The sequence below is a fragment of the Theobroma umbraticum genome, unplaced genomic scaffold (assembly GCF_002168275.2).
Source record: "Theobroma umbraticum cultivar Fairchild unplaced genomic scaffold, ASM216827v3 scaffold_95.0, whole genome shotgun sequence".
Taxonomy (NCBI): Eukaryota; Viridiplantae; Streptophyta; class Magnoliopsida; order Malvales; family Malvaceae; genus Theobroma; species Theobroma umbraticum.
The window spans coordinates 6,399,464-6,421,925 of NW_018397257.1; the positions used below are offsets into that span (position 1 = coordinate 6,399,464).

Sequence of the window (22,462 nt, forward strand, 5' to 3'; positions counted from 1 at the left end):
GATGGGGATGTATAATGTAATAAAATTTATTCAAGGTAGGATTTTACCAAAAACAATTCCTGGTGAGACTATGCACTAGTAATTTTATTATTTTTTTACAATTAAAAGCTCTTTTTTTGGATAAATTACATAAAAAATTCTATAATTTGAAACGGAATAAAATTGAGTCCTAAACTTTAATAAAGTGATGCTTAACTAGCTTATTTTACTAGCTTCTGGTTTATGAGAGAAAATGAATTCTAGAGAGAGAAAGTGAGAGCCGAAGCTTAGGCAATAAAGTAAAAAAGAAACATAGGAATATATGATCCATGATTGGTGTCGGAATGCTGTCGAAGCATAGCCAAAGATTGACCATGAAACTTACGTAGGGAATTTAGGATGAAAATTTGATGTTCGAAGGTGAGGAGAAAATGGTTCTAAAGAGGAAAACTGTGACATAACGAAGGAGGAAAGATAGAAAGAAGGAAGACGAGATAAAGATGATGACTATAGCCATGATTGTACGATGACTTGTGAGAGGTTTGCTGCAAAGAGTGACTCGAATTGGAGCTCAACGGAGAAGAAAGAGGACAAAAATGGAAGAAAAGAAAAAGCCATGTGACAAATTGTAATAAAAATGGAAACTTAGTTAACGGAGTTAACTTTTCAATTAACGGACGAAGGCAAATTTATTTACCTTTTTGTAGTAATATGTATTTTGATTAACGGTAAAAATCATTGAAGACCCGTGGAGAAGACTGGTAGCAGAAGCGGAGCGAAAGAACTCAACAACAAAGAAAAAGAAAACTTGTAGTGCTAATAATAATTTTTTTAAATTTCTTACGCCTGATCTGCTCTAAGCTCAACAGTCAACCGTTCCTCTTAGAACCCTAATTCAGGTAATTTTTCTTTTCCTTGTTGTTTCTTCGATCTGATTCAGTTGCCTACGCTTTCCCATCAAAAGCAAGAAAATGGTGAACGTTTGAATTTGATTTGAAGCTTATTTAAGTCCATTTTCGGACTACTTTCTAGCATTAGCTTTATTGATTTAAAATTTCAATGAATTATGTTCGTGGTTTTAGGGTCTTCATGCTTGGCAAACTCTTGATTCAGGATTCCACTAAAGCATCATGGTATTATTTCTCAGGAAATTGCTTCTTTTCTTTTTTGTTTTTTTGTTTTACTTAATCAAAAGAATATTTATATATGAAAAACTTATGATGATTTTTTCTTTAATCATGTGCAGAATTACCTAGTAGGAGCTTTCAAGCCGCCATGTAATATTTTCATTTCATTTGCAGATGGAAGAAGCCGTAAGCAGGTATATCTTGCTTCTAAATACTATTTTTTTTCCCAGTCCAATCACAAGGGATAAAAAAATTTAGGTAAAAAGCAAAAAAGTGCATGTAGATACAAAATAAAATGCATGATTTACTTTTATATATAACAGTTATGTTAGAATTGATGTTGTGTTTTAGCCATTGTTCATTTTAATCAGATATGAGTTTTCTGCTATTTGACTTACCTTTAAGCAATTTTATAAGGAAGCAAAAAGCACAGCGAAACATATTCTATGTAATTTCCAAGCAGCTATCAGAGAAAGTTGTGGTTTAAGTAATTTCCCATAACAAATGTGTTTCACTTTTTGTTTTGTATGCAAAATTTTGCATATATAGTTTGTAATTTTGTTGCTTTGAACTCATTTAACACTCCTGCCTCTCATTTTTCTCTTTTCTAATGTAGTCAACTTTGCCAAGAGTTATAATCTTGAGTTTTAAGATGAGATGCTTTACTTTTATTTCAGGCTGTTTGTTTGGCATTTTGTCTTCCAATATACTCTTCTTACGTTAATGTTCTTTTGTAGGTTCCACTAAAGAAGGAAAATGGGAAAACAGTTATGGTTGCTCTCTTCCAAAGCCAAGAAAACATTGTAGGAGAGGTATTGTTTTGTGTAGCCAATTTGGAACTTATTGAGTTTATCTGGTTATTTTATGTAAACCATTTTTGTGATTATTTGCAGTCAAAATTGTATGAGTGATTTGAATTTTTATTACTAATATTACAGGTAGTTATAGAACCAATACAGGGGAAGAAGGTTGAACATAATGGTGTTAAAATTGAGCTCCTTGGTCAGATAGGTGTGGTTCATTTGCTTCATGTCTTTTGTTTTAGGTCTGTCATTTGACTATTAGCTCAGCATATCTATATAGCGGCTATTACTTTAATGTGTTGCTTTTTTAATCTTTAAAAGTTACACATATTTAGCCTGAGTCTACTCATAATAATGCTTACCGTTATGTTGTTTTACTCTTTCTTATAGTTGAGTCTGTTCTGTACTTTAAAGTTAGATTGTCTTCTGTAGTGATACTTGGTTGCCAGAGTTTGTCAGTAATATGTTATAGTGGAGGATGATTTCCGTATGTCGTATGATGCCCCTATACCTGGACCATGACATTTTTTTTTCTTCTTTGCAGAATTGTATTTTGATAGAGGCAACTTCTATGATTTTACCTCTCTTGGTGAGTGTATTTGATCATAAGAGAAAAAACTTAAAGTCTTTGATTTAACCAGCAGTTTTAGCATTCCTACAAGTTTTACTATTTATTTTCCAATTGATCCTTTCCCCACTCCACCGCTCCCTTTTCCATGTCTGTTGAGCCATTATATATCTGTTTCTCCTTAAATTGATTAGTAATGGTATGCTGCTTCTAAGTTTACTCCACTTTTCAATCTTTGCTTGCAGTACGTGAACTTGATGTTCCTGGTGAATTATATGAAAGAAAATCATATCCATTTGAATTTTCTACGGTGGAGATGCCATATGAGTCGTACAACGGAGTCAATGTTAGGCTTAGGTTGGCTATTCCTTTCATTTCTTCATTGGTTTTCTGATAAACTTTTAATGCATGTAGAAATTATCCTTTTCTTGAACAATCTTTTGACTGTTACTGTGCTTATTTGAGTTATCCCAGTGATGTTGGAGTATGAAGGACATAAGCTTATGTCTGCTTATCGTAGCTTTCTAAATGGTTACCGCTGCTTTCGTTAGTGTCACGTTTTATTTGTGGAATTCAATTTATTGTTCATGTTTGTTATTGAGATTAGAGATTATTGCCATTAACTTACAGAACATGTGCGATAATATAGTGACCAAGAATCTATTAGAATAGGATATTAACACAAAACTAATCTATCTAAACTTTCTTGCAAATTTATAGGTATATACTGAAAGTGACAATCAGTAGAAACTATGTCAGCAACATTGTGGAGTACCAAGATTTTGTGGTAATGTATTTTATATAAGCACTAATAGATTTATTATGCTATTCTGGTTAAATTGTCCTTTGGATTGCTATTACATTATTGTCATATTGCCGTCATTTATCAGTCTCCTTTTAACTTTTGTATATCAGTATATGATTTGACTCGTTAAATTATGTGAGGGTGATGTTATGTTACTCATTTCAGTTTTTCAATTCAACTGCCCTAGAAGTTAATAAAATGCACTTTCTATGTTTTGCTTTCTATATCTTTGGAGGAAAGAAGGTAATCTATTGTATCTCTTTGATAGACTGTTATCCATGAGCTATAGTTACAGTTTTGAAATAGTAAACAGGCTTGGACTGGGTGGGAAGGCATCTTACAGTAGTTATTCAAATGCAATAATATTTATTTTTCATTTGAAGAATTCTGCTAAAGCTGTTCCAAACAAAGGAGTGTGTTATGTAAAAGAAATGTATGAGGTCTGGAAGAGTTGTTGAAAATTGAGACAATTAGGAAGCTATTCTTTCTAGATGATATTGTGAGAAGGGTAAAGCCGATTAGCCATTTAGCACTCTTTACTTATATGGTGTTCACTAGGAGATGTTAATGTTTATAAAATTCGATCTCTTTTATTATATAAAATCTGTGAGCATGCTCAGATAATTGTTGATTCTCTTTGACTACTTCATCCTCTTAATACTCCACCATATTAGGGTAAAAAGGATTTTCCTTTATTTTGCATCCAATTTTTTATTTTCCTATCTTGTAAAAGCTTACTTGTTCAATTAGTTAGATTACCTAGATTAAGATTGTAGCTTAGAAGATTGAAATTTATTTTTCATGTTTTTCTTTTAAAATTTTCTGCATCAGGTTCGCAACTATACTCCACCTCCGTCAATCAATAACAGTATTAAGGTAAGGAAAGATTCCTATTACAAATATTGTGCTCACTTTCCTTTTATTACCTGATGCTTATTTGTTTCAGGTAGTTGATGAGATTTATATCAGAAGAAATTTTTCCTCTGAAACTTATGCGTACTTGTGTGTCAAACTTTAACTTTTCCTGCTGCTCCAATACAATTACTTTATCTATTCTCTTCGTGGACCATATGAAGACGTGCCATAGCCTAAATTTGGGTTACATTTATCATAATTCTTCATAGAGACATGCTCCCTTAGTCCCTTTACAAATTACATGGAGCTTTAAAATCTCCTATACTAGTGCCTGATATTCCCAATGTTAATTTTTGTGGAAGTTATTGGAATGACTTTGAAACTGTATTTTTAATTGTTTCCTTGGTGATTTGATGGTTTTGGAATTTTCATATTGACTTTATCTGTTTGTGTTGATGCTTCATCTAGATGGAAGTGGGGATCGAGGATTGTTTACACATTGAATTTGAATACAGTAAAAGCAAGTACGTCAGTGAAAGTCCATTCCTCGACAAGAGTGTGTGTAGATTCATGCAACTTATTGTAAACTAAGTTGGAAGGATACTGATATGTTTATATTGGATTGCAAAATATTCAGGTATCATTTGAAGGATGTCATTATCGGCAAAATATATTTTCTTCTTGTTAGAATTAAGCTCAAAAATATGGAGCTTGAGATAAGGCGCCGAGAATCAACTGGATCAGGGCCTAATACATATGTTGAGACAGAGACCCTTGCAAAATTTGAGTTGATGGATGGTGCTCCTGTCAGAGGTACTCAAAATACTCTATTTCACATTATATGATTTGTACCTTTATATTTTTAATGTCACAAAGTGAGAGTCCTAGGCAGAGGACACTTACAGAACCATGCTTTTAAAGAATGCCTTCTACTATTGGTATTTGCCTTGATGATGTTCTATATTGATGAATTTGCTGAATTATTTACTTTCTAAAACAATCTGCGTGCTATGGTGCCACGGAGCTGGCTGACAACTGCACACTATAGTTGATAGGCAGACTGCTGCTTTCGTTGCAATATTATATCATTTTAGACTAAGGTTTCAAGAAATGATATTAACTGATTTACTGTTGTCTGATGCTGCAAAACTATCATGAAAATGCTAAACAGAAATAAATATTCTGATATTGATTTGAGAAGAGAAAAAAAAGGAAAATAAGTTACGGCAAATTATGAGTTCTAAATGAAAATGAAGAAGTTGATCGTTTCCCCACCCTCCATGGATGGGTTGCCAATCAAAAAAAGAAGTTGATTGTTGTATTTATGCATGTTCATCCTCGAAATCTTGCTTGCCTTAATTATCTGAGATACATAATGGGTATATATCTAAACTATGATAGCATTGTGCTGTATTAAGCTTAGATCAGATATTTCTGTGGAGTCATGTATCTCACCAAGGGTCATCTGCCCAGACTGAGGAAATTGTCTTAACTGGAGCTACTCCCAATGCTTTTGCAGGAGAATCAATTCCAATCAGACTTTTCTTGAGTCCATATGAACTGACGCCAACATATCGTAACATCAATAACAAATTCAGCGTGAAGTACTATTTGAATCTTGTTCTAGTGGACGAAGAAGATCGACGATACTTCAAACAGCAAGAAATCACTGTGTACCGGCTTCTTGAAACTTGATAATTTTCTTTCAAATCCAATGAGTTCAGACACTTGAATGTGGGAAAGAAGCGCAGAATACTTCATGACACATATATTGGAACACTTTCTGGCTCTCTGGTAGAAGATTGTATGCTAATATTGGGCCTTGTTCCTCTGTAATCTGCACATTAATGACTTGATCTTTGGAGTTCTTTTATTCATCAAGCACCTGTGGAACGACAAGCCATGACTAATCCGTGTACTTTCATCTTGTTAAGGAAGTCTTGGGCTGTTTTTGTGTGAACACAAGCGGTGGTTTTGCGACGGCATCATACATGCATCTCAGTCTCGTTTATCCATCATGTATTTTCCCTTCAATGAAAGAAAAAAAAATAAATCTGGGTTCGATCGTTGGCTCTAGGCTTGTTGAGTTGTTCAGAAAGTTGGCTTGCATAGAGTTTGTTTTCCTTTGTCAGCGCTTTAATCTTTATTTATGATAAATGAAAATTGCTTGTACTCTGTTTTATGTAACCATGTGTAGTATTTACGTGCATCAGTCTTTTCGAGGCTAGTCAGTTCATTCACAGTGACCCACTCCTCTCACCACGGATGTCAATTACCTTTCACCATTGTCAAAAAACTAAACAAATTAAACATTTAATAAATTACTATAATTAGAAAGAACTTTTTCTCCGATAAAGTCCATTAATAATAAACTGAGCTAGTGATCCTGAGCTGCTGCAGGCAATCATCTTGAGTTGGAAAGTGGGCACCAATCTCTGTTTTCCTTTCTTTTTGTTACAACATTTTCCGCTGCTCCGTGGGTATTAAAGCCTGCAGCATAGAATATGATCATTTACGATTTTAAGTGGTCTGAACCTTTTTTGGTCCCCATAATTTTAGGAGCTAAAAAACGTGAAGGATCTACCAATAACGATATTGACAACATGGAAGGCTGTCCAAATTGGACCAGATAACAGGAGTTTAAAGCTGTACCGGAATCATTGTGAAAGTTGCATGAATAAGAATTTATTTTACAAACTTTTGTCAAAAGCCTTTGCTGGCAGATTATGAAGGGGACATTTCCACAAAACTTCCTAGCATATTCTGCGAATATGCCCATGCAGACTTGGAACTCCAATGGGGTCTTTGGATTTCTCTTTCAAACAAAGAGAGCCAGAATTATTGCAATCTTTAATCTTATTATATTGTCGCATGGTAAGCGTCCACTATGGCATTGACATTGACTCCTACCAAACTTTCAAAAGTAGAAACCTCATTGACTTACAAAAGGCATAGAAACAGATTGGGGAACATTTTTCTCTAATGTAATTTCCAAAAAAGTTTGCTAAAGTTGCTTATACTCTTCCCAAAACTAAAGAAACTATTCACATTGTGAATGAAAAGCCCTTTTCCTGTCACTTCAATAAAATCATGTCATGTGTACTCTCACTAGTAATGATACTAAGACTTGTGTTTTCAAAAATCAGTCTTTCTTATTCATTAATTTTTCTTTCCTTATTTCCTTTCTCGCAAAATGATTTCCAATTCATTAATTTTTTTTCCCGTCTTCTCTCTCACACAAAACATTACTAGTTAATAATTCATGATGTTATCCAAGTATTTGGGTTTTGCCCTTTCTTTGTTTTTTATCTCTCTTTTATTGATCTCATAGCAAAATCTGATCCTTTGTATTGAAAGATCATCTCTTTGCTTCTCTTTGTGTTTTTGGTTTTGGTTTCTTCAACTTTTGTTTGGGTTTTCTCTTTTTGCTTTTTCTGGGAGGAAATCAAAGAAAAATCTTAATTCCATCAAATCTCAACTCAACGCCAGATTCATCTGCTCTTGTTACTAGAACAAGAACGAGCAACAAAAGGTTCATCTACTTTTCTCCTCGTTTTGATTCCTCAACCAACCCAAGACGATGATTCATCTAATTTCCCTGCTAGAACAATTTGTGAGAGAATGGAGAATGACAAGAGAGGAGCAAAAAAAATTAATGAATGGAAATGGTTTTGTGAGAGAGAAAGTAAGGAAAAAAATTTAATGAATGAGAAAAATGAGCTTTGAAATCAAAGAGTTTTAGTATCATTACTAGTAAGAGTACACATGACATAATATTATTTAAGGGGCAAGAAAAGGAGCACCCATAGGAGGCAAGAGATTTTCATTCCTACTACTATAGTATAACTTTGCAGAGTAAGAAACAAATGAAGACACGAGTTTTCTTTTTTTTTTTTTTTCAAATATCGGTAACCATTTATCATAATTGACATTTTAGAAGGGTAAACCAAGCCAGTGCATTCCATGAGAATCGTCAATGCTTTCCAACACTAATAACAGGGAAAACAATTGGAAGAACCATGGCTGTTTAATCATACAAGGAAAACAATCCCAAAAAACAAAAAGATAGGGACAAAAGAATGAAGGTATAGAGCAACTGAGGAACATTCAACAACAGCATGGACAATATACCAAAGTCATTACACTTGAAAAATGAGCAGCCATACATTTTACTTCACTTCTTGCATGTCCTCCTCGGTTTTCCAAACAACATCTTCGAGACAGGTCGAAAGGTTTTTATAGAACTGCGGAGGAAAAACAAATGAACGTTAACTGCCAGCAAAATATAATCTTCACTTTTGATCAAGTGACTTTAGGTCAGACAAAAAATCAACTGCAAGTAATATTGGATAAGGGACTTAAAAGACCACCAGACAGGTTCTTAAGAGCTTTTCTTCTACCAGTCACATTTCATTAAAACACCCTTTGAATCCACTGCCAATTCAATGGATGAATAGCACTATTATTTTCCGAAACAAACTAAACTAAATTTATTTTCGGCTGATACTTGGTTCCCAAACAAGTTATTATTAGGGAGACAAACTCATGCCCAGAAAGTAACAAGAAGCCAAGCATGCTCAGCTTTATTAATAACCCAGAGCCCACAGCCCCTTAGAGCAACCAGATTAGAGCAGATGTATTTAAAATTAGAACATCTGATCATAGAAAGAGAGATCTTGACCTCACTGACCTGATAAAACTTTTTGACATCTATGATGCTTGTGTTGCTCAAAGTATGATCTAACTTATATAATGTCATTGTGTCAATCTGAGTACTTGCAGAATGGATTTTATGCAATACACATTATTTACATCTATAGTTAGAATTGGATCGTGTAGTAAACAACCACAAATGCAACAACTATGACAGGAAGCAAAGTCATTTGGCATCCACATTTTCAACCAATTTTGTTTACTAAGCAAAAAGATCCCTCCATTTCCATTGGCTAAGAGCAATCAATCATTAGGGGACAATAAAATTATCTACTCTGTAACCAATGCCATGCCATTATATTACTCTCTTCAGTTTAACCAAATTGGAAAAACAGAAAAGGAAGGGAGAAGCACAATATATTTAAAAAGATGTAATGGAATTATAAAGAGAGAATTGCATTGTACCTTATGGAATTCCAATGTGTCCCCTTTTGCTTTTCTCACCTCAACCATATGTAAAGAAGGTGCCACTTGAAATATCTGATTGACATAATAAAAGTTAGATAAGTTAAAAAGTAAGGCCAGACTTGATTAAAATGATGCTGTAAGTTACCTCTGTGGCCACATTAAGGTTTCCTTTCCTCCCAGCTTTCAAATTCTCAAGTCTCATCTACATAAAATAACAAGAAATAAGTAAATTTGATATATAGATTTCAATGATTACCTTTATAGCACGTATAAGACTCACCTTGTAGTTTTTCTTGCGGACATCAAACCCGAGAGGCTTTGCAGCTTCCTCAATCTTATGGATAATCTCATTAGCAGGACATTTAGATGTAAACCTTGTTTCTCTCTTAAATCCCTGCAGAAAATAGAACAAATAATAGTTAACTTTAATGTGAAACTCAATTTTCATAATTGTAAATTTTTTAAAGTTTGTCATTGCAAACCCCTAATAGAGTCTGCCTGCTAAGTGCTAACCAACTAATTTTGTCACAATTTACTTATATGGTCTTGATAAGCCAAACCCGCATTTAGATTATTTGATAATAAGGGTGTGTTTGTTTTTTGAGAAAACATTTTTGGGACATATAGGTGTGTGGATGACTGAAAATGAAATTCTAAAAGAAAATGTTTTACAAGTCAACAGGTAAAAGACCTGTTGACTCCGGAACTCAAGGCTCAAAAAAAAGACTGCTGTTAAAAACAAAGTCGCCTTTGATAGCAGTGAGTCTTTTGAAGATGAGAGCATAATATACATGTCAAAAAATTGGGAGAGATTGCATCTGCGATCAAAACGCTAAGTGATGATAAAAACGATGATAGTCTTCTTTATGTTCAATTGATGAGTATGGATGGATATGACAGCACTTTCTTATCCCTGCATTTGATAATTTAATGGAGCATGAGAAGCAAGCAAGGACATTCATGGTCAGGAGCAACAATCTAAAAAGAGCTTGGCTAGACAATTTCATGTTTGCCAGGGCTAAGGATTAGATTTTATGATTAGCAGGATGTATGTTGGACATTTGTAGGATGCTTAATTATATAGATTTTTAGGTATTTTATTATTATATCATATGTTTATGTTGAAAATTAAATTTTAGATCTTATACACAATTAATGAATATTAATATTTTCAGACTTCTAAAAATGTTATAGAATTTGTATTTATATAATTTTTATAATTTTAGTGACAGATGAAAATATTTTCCAAAAGATGATCCAAATAACGGAAAATATTGACAGTTTATCCAAACAACAAAAAACATTAAATTTTCCTGTAAAATAGTTTACACAGAAAATGTTTCCATCAGCAACTTATTGTACAGTTACCAAATGGACAAAATTTGCTTCACAGCTTCTAAGCTAGTAGTTTGTAGATCTAATGCATTTACATGTCACAGCATAATATTAGTAGCCAAAACTTTAAAACAGCCAGCATAGCATTAGTAATTATCTTTCTCAAAGGGCACTATAAATCTGCTTTGAAATCACTAAAACATGATTTTGCAACAGCCAATCCAGCTTCAGTTTATCCACCAAAATCTTGAAGACCTTTCAGTGCAATATTAGAAACATTTTATGCTTTCATAAGCCAACTTTAAAAACTTCCAAAACACAATTAAGAAAGTAAAATCAAGAAAGGAGGCCCGATATTTATCAGTCTAGATAGCATAATAACATCTGATAATATTCTATCTGACATTGGACATACTGCCCATTTCCCTTCTGAAAATAAAGTCAAGCAAAGGAAAGATAACCACCACTCTTAGATAGTTTATATACAAAAATAAAGTCAAGTAAAGGAAAAGCCCTTTAAAATGCAAACCTGTTCTGCATCAAACAGATTCCCGAGGTTTAACCCTTTTGACATAGAAATTAACTCAAAAGCATTCATAGCTGCCGGTTGTTCTTCTCTCTTTTCCATTACATGGTGCTCCTGTTACAGAACCAAAAATGCAAACTTATTAACAAAAACGGTTAAGAAGCACCAAATATAAGAGCAACTTTCCAGTTTACAGATGTCAATTGTTCTATAAGTTTGGGAAAGACCTCAACCAACTTACTTCAGAATCCTTAAAGACAGCTTCTACATCATCTAAGTTTGTATCCTCTTTCTCCTCAAACACAGGAGGTTTGTAATTTTTTTTAAACCATTCATCTTCCAAAATTTCAGGAATGGTAATTCGCTGCAACACAAGAAAGACAGATGCACACGTTAAGACTAGTCAATAATTACAGAAAAGGAAGGCAAAAAAATTTGTTAAGGCAAGTAATTTCCTAGCATTAAAGGCCAACATAAATATGCATGGCGACATGCATGGAGGCCCAACATGCTACTCAAAGATTTAAATAGTGGAGCGCTTATAGGTAGTTGAAGCATCTTGTCATGTACATACTTTAGCCTTGGCCAATGTGCAGGCAGTACCCCAGATGATGAGCTAAAAATAATTGCTTGATCATTAAGAAAATTCAAAGGGCAGGGTTATTTGGCACTTAAAAACTCCTAATGCTATCACCGAATCAACAACATAAAAAATGCCTTGCGTTTCTAATCTTAGTTGTGGCCCTACAAAGAGAAGAACAGCATAATCTGAACCTTGTACCTGAAACCCACCTGGTGGGAAAAGGCTTTGATTTTTGTTAGGAGTTGTAATTAATGAAACTGGTCTTTTATTATGTATTCTTGTAGTTGGCATTGTTATACATTGATAATATAGGTAGAGATAATCAACTTCAAGTTTTGGATAGATGATCTAAATAGATAAGACAGTAAAATCCATTGTTGGATTTGATGGAAAAATGGATCATGCAAAAAGAATGAAGGTATAGCATGGAGTAAGAAAACCCTTACATCAGCTGTGAGTTATCTTTCCTTAGAAGTTATATTCAGACTGCCAATTACACATCTTTAAGAGAGGGAAAGAGGAAAAAGAGATAGAGAAGATAGAATTATACATTTTTAATATCTATTTTGCAGATTTCTTGGACTTCATCTCCCACTCTTGTGCCCACTAACAAGAAAAATGAGTTAAACTATATTGCTGATGGAAGGGCAAAAGACAAAAGAATAAAAGAACAGTTTACAAACCTCACATTACATCACTAAGGAACCATGTTTCAGGATAATATGTATTATTTCATAGAATTATTGCACATAGGTAAATGCTCATTTTTAACCAAGACAATTTTTTGATTGGACACTGTTCTTTTTCTTTCATTGATAGAGGTTTCATTTTCATCTAGTTTTAGAAGCTTTAAATTATCATAGTAATATGCAAACAAATCAAAGTATGGGACTTGGGTAGAATAACTTACAGTCACTGGGTTTGGATCCAAGATTCGAGTTATCAATTTCATTGCACTAAAAGAAAGCCAAGGGGGGCAAGTGAATTCAGCAGCTGAAATCTGCACATTTGGCAAATGGGAGTGAAAAACAGGTAATGAATAACAAGAAATAACTGTAACATGCAATTAGGAAATGCTCACTTTTTTATACAGGGTCATAAGATTAGGATCATCAAAAGGCAAGTAACCTGCAAGCAACACAAAGAGTATCACGCCACATGACCAAAGGTCTGCAGTTGCCCCATCATAGCCTCTATCATTAAGGACCTATATAGGAAGACAGAAAAGTGTTAATAATCAGGGTTTCTGAGGGGTTACAAATGCTGGAAGAAAATTAGTGCGATTAAATAATTGTCCATACCTCAGGAGCAACGTAATTTGGTGTTCCACATGTAGTGTGAAGGAGACCATCGTCCTATAAATTCAACTTTGGATTAGAAATATATCTTGATGTTCTAAAAGCCATCAAAGCCGAATAGAGATGGAACAAGCCTTACGCACATTGCGGTATCAGTTACATCAGGAGTCGGAAGTTTAAAAAAACTTAAACAAATAATTAAGAAGTAGATCAATTACTAGGATGACAGAACATCTACGATTTTGAACTAAGCATGCTAGCGTGCCTTTCCTTGTTCACAAGCTTTAAGGTCACCAAGCCCAGATTTAATCAGTTCATCATTTTTGTTCAAAAGTACTGGTTGAGAATTACATACAGTTACATAGGGAGAATGATCTATGAAGAGCATAACGGATGATATAAAATTTATCTCTCATCAAGAATAATCAAACTACAAAATGAGGGCAACATCTATCACATGCTTTAATAGTTTGACCCTTAACCATATTATCTCAGTAACAATGCCCTATTCACTCTTTTCTCAATTAGTAGTATAGATTTTCTAAATATCAGAGCCTTATTCAGACACTAAGTAGTGGCAAGTAACTTGAAATGGTGATGTCTAAGAATCACTATTTTCTATGGTAAAAAGAAGATGATTGATTCTATCACAGTTGTATCAGAAACCAATTTATCTCTTTCATATGTTCCCTCAAAAGAAATTAAAATTAAAACTTCCACCATATATGCTATGCAACAATTCAACATACTTATATCGAACTTGTCCTTCCAACAACACTGAAGGCACTAAGGTCATGTTATTATTTCCAATCAACTGCTAAAGCAAATAGCTTTGTTCTAAAATGCCCAAGCTTGACACTAAACGAGATGCTAAAAATTACATAATTTTTCATGCTTTTCGTGCTTTTTGTTTAAAAACATATCGCTAAAAGATGCTTCCACTCTCCACTAATTATCACCAATATTAATTTGCCTTTCCACTCCACAACAATTTTACTTTATAACGAATTCACCTTCAACAAGATCAGGATAGAACAAAGATGAATGACTTTGAAGTTCAAAGGAAAAGGTTGACGACTGAAGAAAGCTTGAGCTTTCAGATATCAAAGTTTCATAATTACCCATCACTTAGTAGGAACAAAACAGGATATTGTAATTACCCTGACTTGCTGAGATAGTGCACTCAATCCAAAGTCAGAAACTTTGAGGTTACCATAATCATCCAACAGCAAATTTTCGGGCTGCAACAAAATCAAGGTAAGTATAAATGAACTTCATTTCCTAACTGTATAACATGCATGCCTGCACGCATATATTAATAAATGTATGTATGTATATAAGCATAAACATGTACGTCCCTCAAGAGTGCCAACTTAAAATACCTTTAGGTCCCTATGGTAGACACCCCTGCTATGGCAATAATCAACAGCATTGATGAGCTGATGGAAATATCTCCGTGCTTCTTCTTCTCTCATCCGTCCATGGTTTACCTTCAGAATTAAGAAATAGTTAAAGGCCTGTGTTATATGGGCATACAGCAATGTGAATGGAAAGAAACTTTTATCTGGTAGTAGTTAGCTATAATTCAAACAAGGCTACAAACATATAAGCAATACCAATACCAGCAAACATATGACTGCAGCTCAAGGATTAAAGAGATCCATGAGCAGGAATGGAAACCTGATGTAATATGCAGTCACAAGTTCCCAATTATATGCTGATGCTTGAGCTTCAACAATTTATCTAATATGGAAATCCCTGGTTGTCAAAATAGTAAAAGTAAAAACAATAAATTCTCGTTGTGAACTCACAATTTTGTCAAAGAGCTCTCCCCCGGTAACGAATTCCAAAACAATATATATCTTTGTCTTGCTTCCCATCACCTGAATGAAAACATTTAAAATAATTTGAGACAACTATTTATAGCTTGTTGCTTGTCTGCTTTTCGAGGCATCACCTTAAAGAAGTTGTTACACACACCCACAGCTCTATCAATCTTTCTACCAATACATGACTGAAATTTTAAATGATGGTTTTTCCAGATACTTAATTGCTCTAGATTAACAATTATTAACTGATTCAAGAGGATTCTACTCCTTTGAAGTCTCAAACTATGAAGATCAACAGCCAAGATAAAACCATGTAGCAAGAAGAACAAATAACGAGATTTTCTTAGGTTGGTTCGACACAGGCATTGCAAGAGATTAATTATTGAAAAATAGTTTGCAGGCTGCTTTTTCATCTTAATCACATATCAAGCGCATGTAGACTGGGTGCACACTTATGCACACAGTTCACAGATGTATACATGCAAGCTACAAAGGAAAATAATAGAATCTTACTTTAGGTTAGGATACACTTAAGATTCCAATACTCAGTTTTATTCTAAAAATCAATAACCATAACTAGCAAATAAAAGCCAAAATTTTCAAATGCTAAAGCTTGGAGGAAGAAACATGAGATCTCAATTATTGAAGCTAATTATCATGCTGCCCATATTACTACTGGAGACAAAAGGTAAGAAAGGAGGCTTAGGTTCACAATAGAAGATTCTGGAAAATAATATCAATTCCTCGACGCGATACTAAGAACTATAGATTTTACATCATAAATACTCCAATGAATACAACAAGAAAAAGAAAAGCAAGTGCATGGTGCATATATCCTCACTTTAGCAAAGGCACACTTATAACAACACACACACAGAGATAGAGAGAGACCTCATATAGACGGACAACATTTGGATGTTTTATCAACTTCATGGTTGCTATTTCTCGCTTGATCTGCAAAAGCAAGCAGTAAAAACTTCTGATACAATATCTGAATTATACAAATTCTTTTCATCAAAATGTGAGTACAATAGTTTTGACAAACTATGAAAATAGCCGGCTAGAAGCATGGAGGAGGTTTTGAGCATTATCGGAAAAAAAAAAAAAGAAGCTACGGATAAAGTTCCTTTCAAATCACAAAGAAACAAGAGTTACGAAAAAGATTAACAGCAGAGAAAGAGAATGGTTCTAAAGAAACCTGCTCAGCCATCTTATGCTTAAGAACCTTCTCTTTATCAAGGATCTTAAGTGCTACAGGTTCCCCAGTCTCAGAGTTTCTTGCAAACTTCACTTTAGCAAATGTCCCCTCGCCAATGGTCCTTCCCACCTCATATTTACCCACACGACGCTTAATTTTAGGTTGACTCATGCCTCTTACTATAACTTGAATTTTCTTCTACTAGTTCTGCAACCTTTGAAAACCACTTCCTGAGACAAATATTAAGATATAACTGCGAGACCAACATTCTTGTAATTCAATTTAAACAACATCAATCAAAAAGGAAGAAAGAAATACCACATTAACACAAAAGAACATACACAAAACAGCGAAACATGTAGATGTTAAAAAAAAAATTTAAAAAGAAAAAGATAAAGTCAAAGACCAGGTGAATATCCAATCTAAAAATTCCCCACTGACACAGCAAAAGAACCTCCTCTTGAATATGCGAGTATCAATCCAACCAGAAACTTACTATAGAAAGCTACAAAAAAGAAAAAGAACCTTTAGCTGGAAAGTCGGTTAGAGGCAAGAAAACTAGTTTAACTCATAAATCGATGGAGGAAAGATGAAAAGTAATTGGCATTGAAATGCCATCAAATCATAAAGAAACAGAAAAAAGGGTACATCCCAGATAAGTAAAACAGCCAAATGAGTAAGCTATCCACTTACAAAACTCAAGTGATTTTGGTAACAACCTGAAAAAATGCAGATGCTTCTCTTTTACCAAACGATCGATTTCCCCGGCAGCAGGAATCAGGCCAATTCAGGCAAAAGACACCAATCCTTTCGTACCAACTTTATATAGAGTACCCAATAACTAGTAAATTGAAAAAAAAATGATTTAGAGCATATAATATTTCCCACGAGAATCATTTTCTGCAGCTTAAAAACCACAAAGTTTTTGTTGGTATTAAAAAAATATGAACCTCAAAAAATCATAACAAAACAATTAAATAATTTAAGCTGTGAAAACTATGGATAGCCCCCCCAAAGTCATGAAACTTAAAGTTTATACCAATCAGCCCACACTAGAAACAAAACCAAGGAAGATAATCAAAGTCTAAAATTTCCGCTGATACAAGAAATTAAAGAATTACCCAGAAAAATAAAACAAAATTCGGAGCTTGATTTGATTTCAGAAGTGCTGAGGCCTAAAGGGTCAAGAAACATCAACCAACAGTCAAAATTTAATCTTTCATGTACGTAAACGTACAAGATTCAAAGCAAATTCAATAACGGCACTACAAAGTATATAGTATATATTAAATCATAAAAGAATAATACGAAAGAGTATAATAATTAAAGAAGCGAATTATTGGAAGAAAGAGAAAAAGCAAAGGGATATACTTGAGAAGATGGATAAGAATGAAAAACGAGTAGGAAGGAATTGTGGAAATTTTGGCTTTTGAGTTAGCTCAAGTGTCAAATATAAAGCGAAAAGCCGGTTTGAAAGACTTTGATCATCATCATCTGAGCTGCTGCTACAACCAGACAACTTTTGCCTACTGCTACTTTTAATTTTTATATTTATAAACTGGCAAATTTTGATTATTAATATTCAACCGTTCTTAGTCGTTTAACAGTGCCAGTAATAATAATGGAGCATGACATGGAAACGTTGCTGTTGGCGGTGAAGGTGCAACTGTAAAACATAAATGATTGTAAGAGGAAGACAATTTTGGGCCACGCGTTTGGACATGACCCCTGTCTCCATCAACCCATTCTTGGTCTAAATATTACCTTGTTCATTGCATTGATGTCTGAAAGGCAAGTGGCCCCACAAAGGCTACCCAACAAGATTATTCCCTCAGACAAAGGTTACCATTTTTAATGATTGTTATTACTTAGCAATTCAAAGTCGACTTTGCATTATCTAATCTTAGTTTAAATTTTTATGTGTTTGAAGGAATAAAATATTGAAAGTTGCCTGTAAGCTAAATGGTTCAAATAAGTAAGTCTTTAATTTAAAGTTACTTGCAATTCTGAACAAAAGGAAGAAGAAGATCGGAGTTGGTGTGAACAGCTTTGTTTTTTTCTCATGCAGTGAACACAGGCTAAACGTCCCTTTACCTCCAACCCGACCTCACTTCATAAATTCAACAATAAGCTTAATAATCAAGCTTAGAAACAAATTAATTCATATTAATTCGAAGAAGTAACACTAAAAAAGATTTGAGGACAACGAAAGGGTTAGAAACAAATTTGATGACAGTGAAAGCTTAGAAACCATGAATGATGAAGATTTTGGAGATTGGGTTAAGAGAGATGGAGAATATTTTAGGAGAGAAAAATAGAAAAAATAAAAGAAACGGGAAACACCTGAGTTGGGTTGTGATTTGCTTTGGTATTTTTCATGAAGTCAAAAAGATAAAGTTTTTTCTTTTTTTTCGCTTGGCGGCTTTTCCGTCTTTCTGTGAACTGAGACAATGACTAAAATAGAATGGAAAAGGTCACCATAGACATTGACTTCCTTTTTTTGTGTTATTTTTTAAAAATTATTAAAAAGTAAAATTACAATTCATTAAAAATAAACGAATGAATATTACTTAACACCAATTCTACTGTAACTCATCTATATAAAAGTAAAACCCTGCATTGTGTTTTTCGATTTAGTTTTTTAATCTTCAAAAATATTATTATTAACTTTTCAAATCCAAATGTGTGTTTTTTTTAAAAAATAAATAATATAAATTATGAAATATAATATTTATTATAAGCTTTATTTAAAAATATTTTTTATTATAATTTTAATTATTTGTAACCAATTTTTAACATAACTTGACAATAATGCCTATTAAACAATTTTAAACAAATTAAAATAATTTCGATTTTCTCTACTCAAATAAAAATTTTAAAATTAAATTTCAATTTTTCCTCTTATCAATATTTTTTATCTCACCATCCAATGAACAAGAATGACATTAAGTATGTATTTTAAGTTCTTAGATTTATTGGTTTGTATTCATAGAACCTTAAAATTAAAGAATTGAAATTTTGATAACTTAAACTTGATCGTGAATAGGCAAATCAATTAATTATTAGATATTACATTACTAAGTTTTAGACATTATGTCACTAGTTTTTAGACATTAAAATATTAGTTTTTAGACATTATGTGACTTAATTATTACGTTTTTTATTTGTATGTATTATGTGACTTAGATATTACGTGACTGATTTTAAGCATTTGGTAATCGATTTTTAAGCATTGCTTGATTAGGTTGTAGGCATGGTATGACTAATTTTTAGGCAATGTCTAAATTACATAATGTTTAAAAATCAATTTCATAATGTCTTATCAACTAGTTATACAATGTTTAAAAATTAATAACGTAATACTTAACAATCTGTAATATAATACCTAAAAACTACCAAAACTATTAAATTTTATTGAATAAAGTCATCAATTTCAAACAACATACTATATTATATTTAATAACATAATCAACAAATATACCTACTTGGTGAAAAACGTTTAAAATACTCAAAAGTTTTTTTTCATGTATCAAAAATCTTTTCAAAAGATTCAAAAAAAAATTTTTGTATATCAAAAATCATTCTAAAATGTTCAAAACGTTTAAAATTTTTTTCTTCTATCAGGCAATATTCCAGAAATGAATGATTTGCTAAAAAAGTTTAAAAAATATGAATCAATTTGAGGTATAGATTCAAACATATGAATCAATTTTATTAAAGATAATTTTATTTAAAATTAATTTTTTAACTAAAAATAATTAAAATTATAAAAATAACTATTTTTAAAACACTTTTATATATGGGAAATATTTTTGAAAAGAACCCTAAGAATCAAATGTATACGTAATTCTTACTATCGTACAAGGTTCTATGGCCATTCTTCTTTACAGTGTTGTACACGGAGATGTCAATCACACCTAAATTTGGTGGGAACCCGATTCCCCGTCCCAATGAGGCAGGTTCAATGGATAAAAGACGGGAACGGAAACGAGGGTGGAGGTTGGGGAGAAATGAATTCCCTGATGGCGATGGGGGCGGGAATAGGGGAGAAATGAATTCCCCGACGATCGGAGCAGGGATTGAGAATGTATCCCCGCTTTGCCCTGCGCCCATTATATACACATAATTATATAATTATGAGTTATAAATTATATATTTCGGTACTTGATTAATGCTTGACTTTGTTCTCATTTATAAAGTTTATTTACTGAAATTTTATAGTTTTAGATTTATTTATAAAGTTTATTTGGTGAACTTTTATGATTTTGTATATATATTTGTGTAGTTGTATTTGGTATTTTGTACTTTGGAACTTTTGATAATTTTACTTTGTTTTTATTTGAATTTTTATTTGAAATTGTCAAAATTTTATTACATTATTGAATTTAGTTTAAATTTATTCTTAATTAATTATATTAACTAAACATGATAAAAATAAAATATTAAGTATTTACATTTTTATTTTATAAAAAAAAAAACCAAAGCGAGGGTAGAATTTTCTGCGTCCCTACTAGTTCCCTGTGGACAAGGATGGGGACAGTGAATGCATTCTCCAATCCGAAGCTAGATTGAATGAGCAATGATTTTGGAGATTTATTAGTTGACATGGGGTGAGTTAATTACTCTGAACAAAATCGTCAATAATTTTGTTTTATCTAATTTTTTTTAATTTTAAGTTTTTTATTTTTATAAATAATAAATAAATATTTACTTATCTTCATACATATTAATTTAACTCGAGCGGTGTCTTTGATGACACTTGACATTTTGTACGTTGACACATGGCAACTTCTTCTTTTTTTTTTTAATCTCAAAGTGTGACATTTTAAATTTTGTTAATCTTTTTTGGTGGATTATTATTAATTATATTAGGTTTAATTTAAAGTTTTTTATTTGGGTTTATATTTGACATTTACATTGGTTAAGAGTGTTGGTCTTTAGTTGTTCTAAGCTCGTTGAGTCTTTCTTCTTGTAAATGTAATTTTTATAGTAAATCGGGTTTGGCTAGGTATTTAATTTTTGGTTTTATTGGAATTTGTATTTGGTATTATTAAAAATTTGATAATTATTGTTGAATTAAAAACATTTATTGGTAGATTTATATTATATAGAGTATCAAGCAAACTTTCGTCAATACAAATAATGTCACAGTAGAAGCTGACGAAGGACGCGTCATGTCAAAGTAGAAGCTGACACTGGAAATGAGACACCGCTTTCTTTTTGTCTGGAGTTGTTGAACACGTCTCAGTCAGTAAATATATAACGTAACAACCAGGTTGGAGTGAATTGGTGGACTTAAGAGAAAATATCTAAGGAAGGATCAGCCTGCACCGGGTGCAAACATATTTTGCTGCCACTGTGTATCAGTGTTTAGTGACAGAGTCAGAGAGTGGGAAAAACCAAAGGGCAAGGGTGGCGTATAAGATGGTAAATGTTTTCATATACACTAACTAATTGATTATTCACTTGTTATTGCCGAGTTAAATTTCATTGAGTAAATTTAAAATATAGTTTTTGTAATTTATTTTTTAAAATTGTTAAATTTTTTGTTCATGGAGAATATAGTTTAAATTTTTTTCTATTTTTGAAAATATAAATTGTAAAATTTGTGTATATATTATTTTAAATTATAAATTTTTTCAAAAGAAACATTTAAAAAAAAATAAAGAACAAAATAAAAGAGAAAAAAATTAATGATAATAAGGTTTCATACTTTTTTCATTATTTTATTCTTTTTACTTCCTCTTTTCTCCTATTGTTTCTTGTACGAAAAAATCTAAAACATTTTAATCACATTAAAAATCCAAACATTTAGCTCAAATATATATGCTTGTAGACTTTTTTTTTTTTCCCAAAAATAACCCTAAATGATAACTCTTTTGTTTGAAGTATTTGTTTGAAAATATTTAGGAAAATTGGTAAAGAAATAAAGAATTAAAGAAACAATGGAAAATAACAAAGAAAAAGTTTTAAAAATGCTTCAAACATATATTATTTTTTAATTTTAAAATATAAAAATTTATTCATCAAAGTTTACTATTTGATATTTTTGAAAGGTTTTCTCAATTATATATTTTTTTAAAAGAAATTATCTAAAAGGAATGTGAAATGACGTGAGAAAACAAATGAGAATAACAAAAGAAATTCAGATTTTCATTTTACTTTTTTCCCTTTTAATAAGTATGTTATTCACCTTATTCCTCTTTTCCTTTTTTCCAAAAGTGCTCAAAATGTTTTTGATTAATTTTATAAAAAAAAACAAATTCATTGACTAAATGTATATACTTGATTATGTTTTTTCTCAAGTCATTCTAAATTATGTTATTTTCATTTGAATATACTTCATAAAAAAATAATAAAAAATAAAGAAAGAAAATTAGAAAAGGTCCAATAACCAAATACTTTTTTTTTTATTTTGTTTTCTTGCCCATTTTT

General features: G+C 32.2%; 2 protein-coding genes across 2 annotated transcripts; one reads left to right on the top strand and one right to left on the bottom strand.

Moving 5' to 3' along the window:
* The first annotated feature begins 321 nt into the window (after window positions 1-321).
* On the top strand, window positions 322-6,324 carry LOC110412727 (vacuolar protein sorting-associated protein 26A-like). The gene is made up of 12 exons (XM_021423345.2): window positions 322-878; window positions 1,062-1,112; window positions 1,226-1,300; window positions 1,844-1,918; window positions 2,045-2,117; window positions 2,454-2,498; window positions 2,723-2,834; window positions 3,198-3,264; window positions 4,114-4,158; window positions 4,606-4,661; window positions 4,775-4,950; window positions 5,657-6,324. The coding sequence occupies exons 2-12, from the start codon at window positions 1,110-1,112 to the stop codon at window positions 5,830-5,832; spliced, it is 903 nt and encodes a 300-aa protein (XP_021279020.1). The 5' UTR covers window positions 322-878; window positions 1,062-1,109; the 3' UTR covers window positions 5,833-6,324.
* Window positions 6,325-8,068: 1,744 nt separating this feature from the next.
* Window positions 8,069-17,555, bottom strand: CIPK3 (CBL-interacting protein kinase 3). The gene is made up of 17 exons (XM_021423788.2): window positions 17,399-17,555; window positions 17,149-17,202; window positions 16,747-16,868; window positions 16,028-16,257; window positions 15,721-15,783; window positions 14,812-14,883; window positions 14,383-14,490; window positions 14,161-14,241; window positions 13,004-13,057; window positions 12,784-12,909; window positions 12,613-12,702; window positions 11,361-11,483; window positions 11,123-11,233; window positions 9,539-9,652; window positions 9,404-9,460; window positions 9,256-9,330; window positions 8,069-8,381 (listed from the first exon to the last, which is right to left on the bottom strand). Exons 4-17 carry the CDS (start codon window positions 16,196-16,198, stop codon window positions 8,307-8,309), a joined length of 1,320 nt encoding a protein of 439 aa, XP_021279463.1. The 5' UTR covers window positions 16,199-16,257; window positions 16,747-16,868; window positions 17,149-17,202; window positions 17,399-17,555; the 3' UTR covers window positions 8,069-8,306.
* Window positions 17,556-22,462: the final 4,907 nt, after the last annotated feature.

Coding starts and splice junctions, on each gene's coding strand:
- CIPK3 (XM_021423788.2), bottom strand. CDS start 16,198: ATGAGTCAACCTAAAATTAAGCGTCGTGTGGGTAAATATGAGGTGGGA. Junction 13,058..14,160: donor CACTATCTCAGCAAGTCAGG/GTAATTACAATA, acceptor TTGAATTTATAG/GACGATGGTCTCCTTCACAC. Junction 12,703..12,783: donor TTATGACCCTGTATAAAAAA/GTGAGCATTTCC, acceptor CCAAATGTGCAG/ATTTCAGCTGCTGAATTCAC.
- LOC110412727 (XM_021423345.2), top strand. Junction 2,118..2,453: donor TGAGCTCCTTGGTCAGATAG/GTGTGGTTCATT, acceptor TCTTCTTTGCAG/AATTGTATTTTGATAGAGGC. Junction 2,499..2,722: donor CTATGATTTTACCTCTCTTG/GTGAGTGTATTT, acceptor CTTTGCTTGCAG/TACGTGAACTTGATGTTCCT.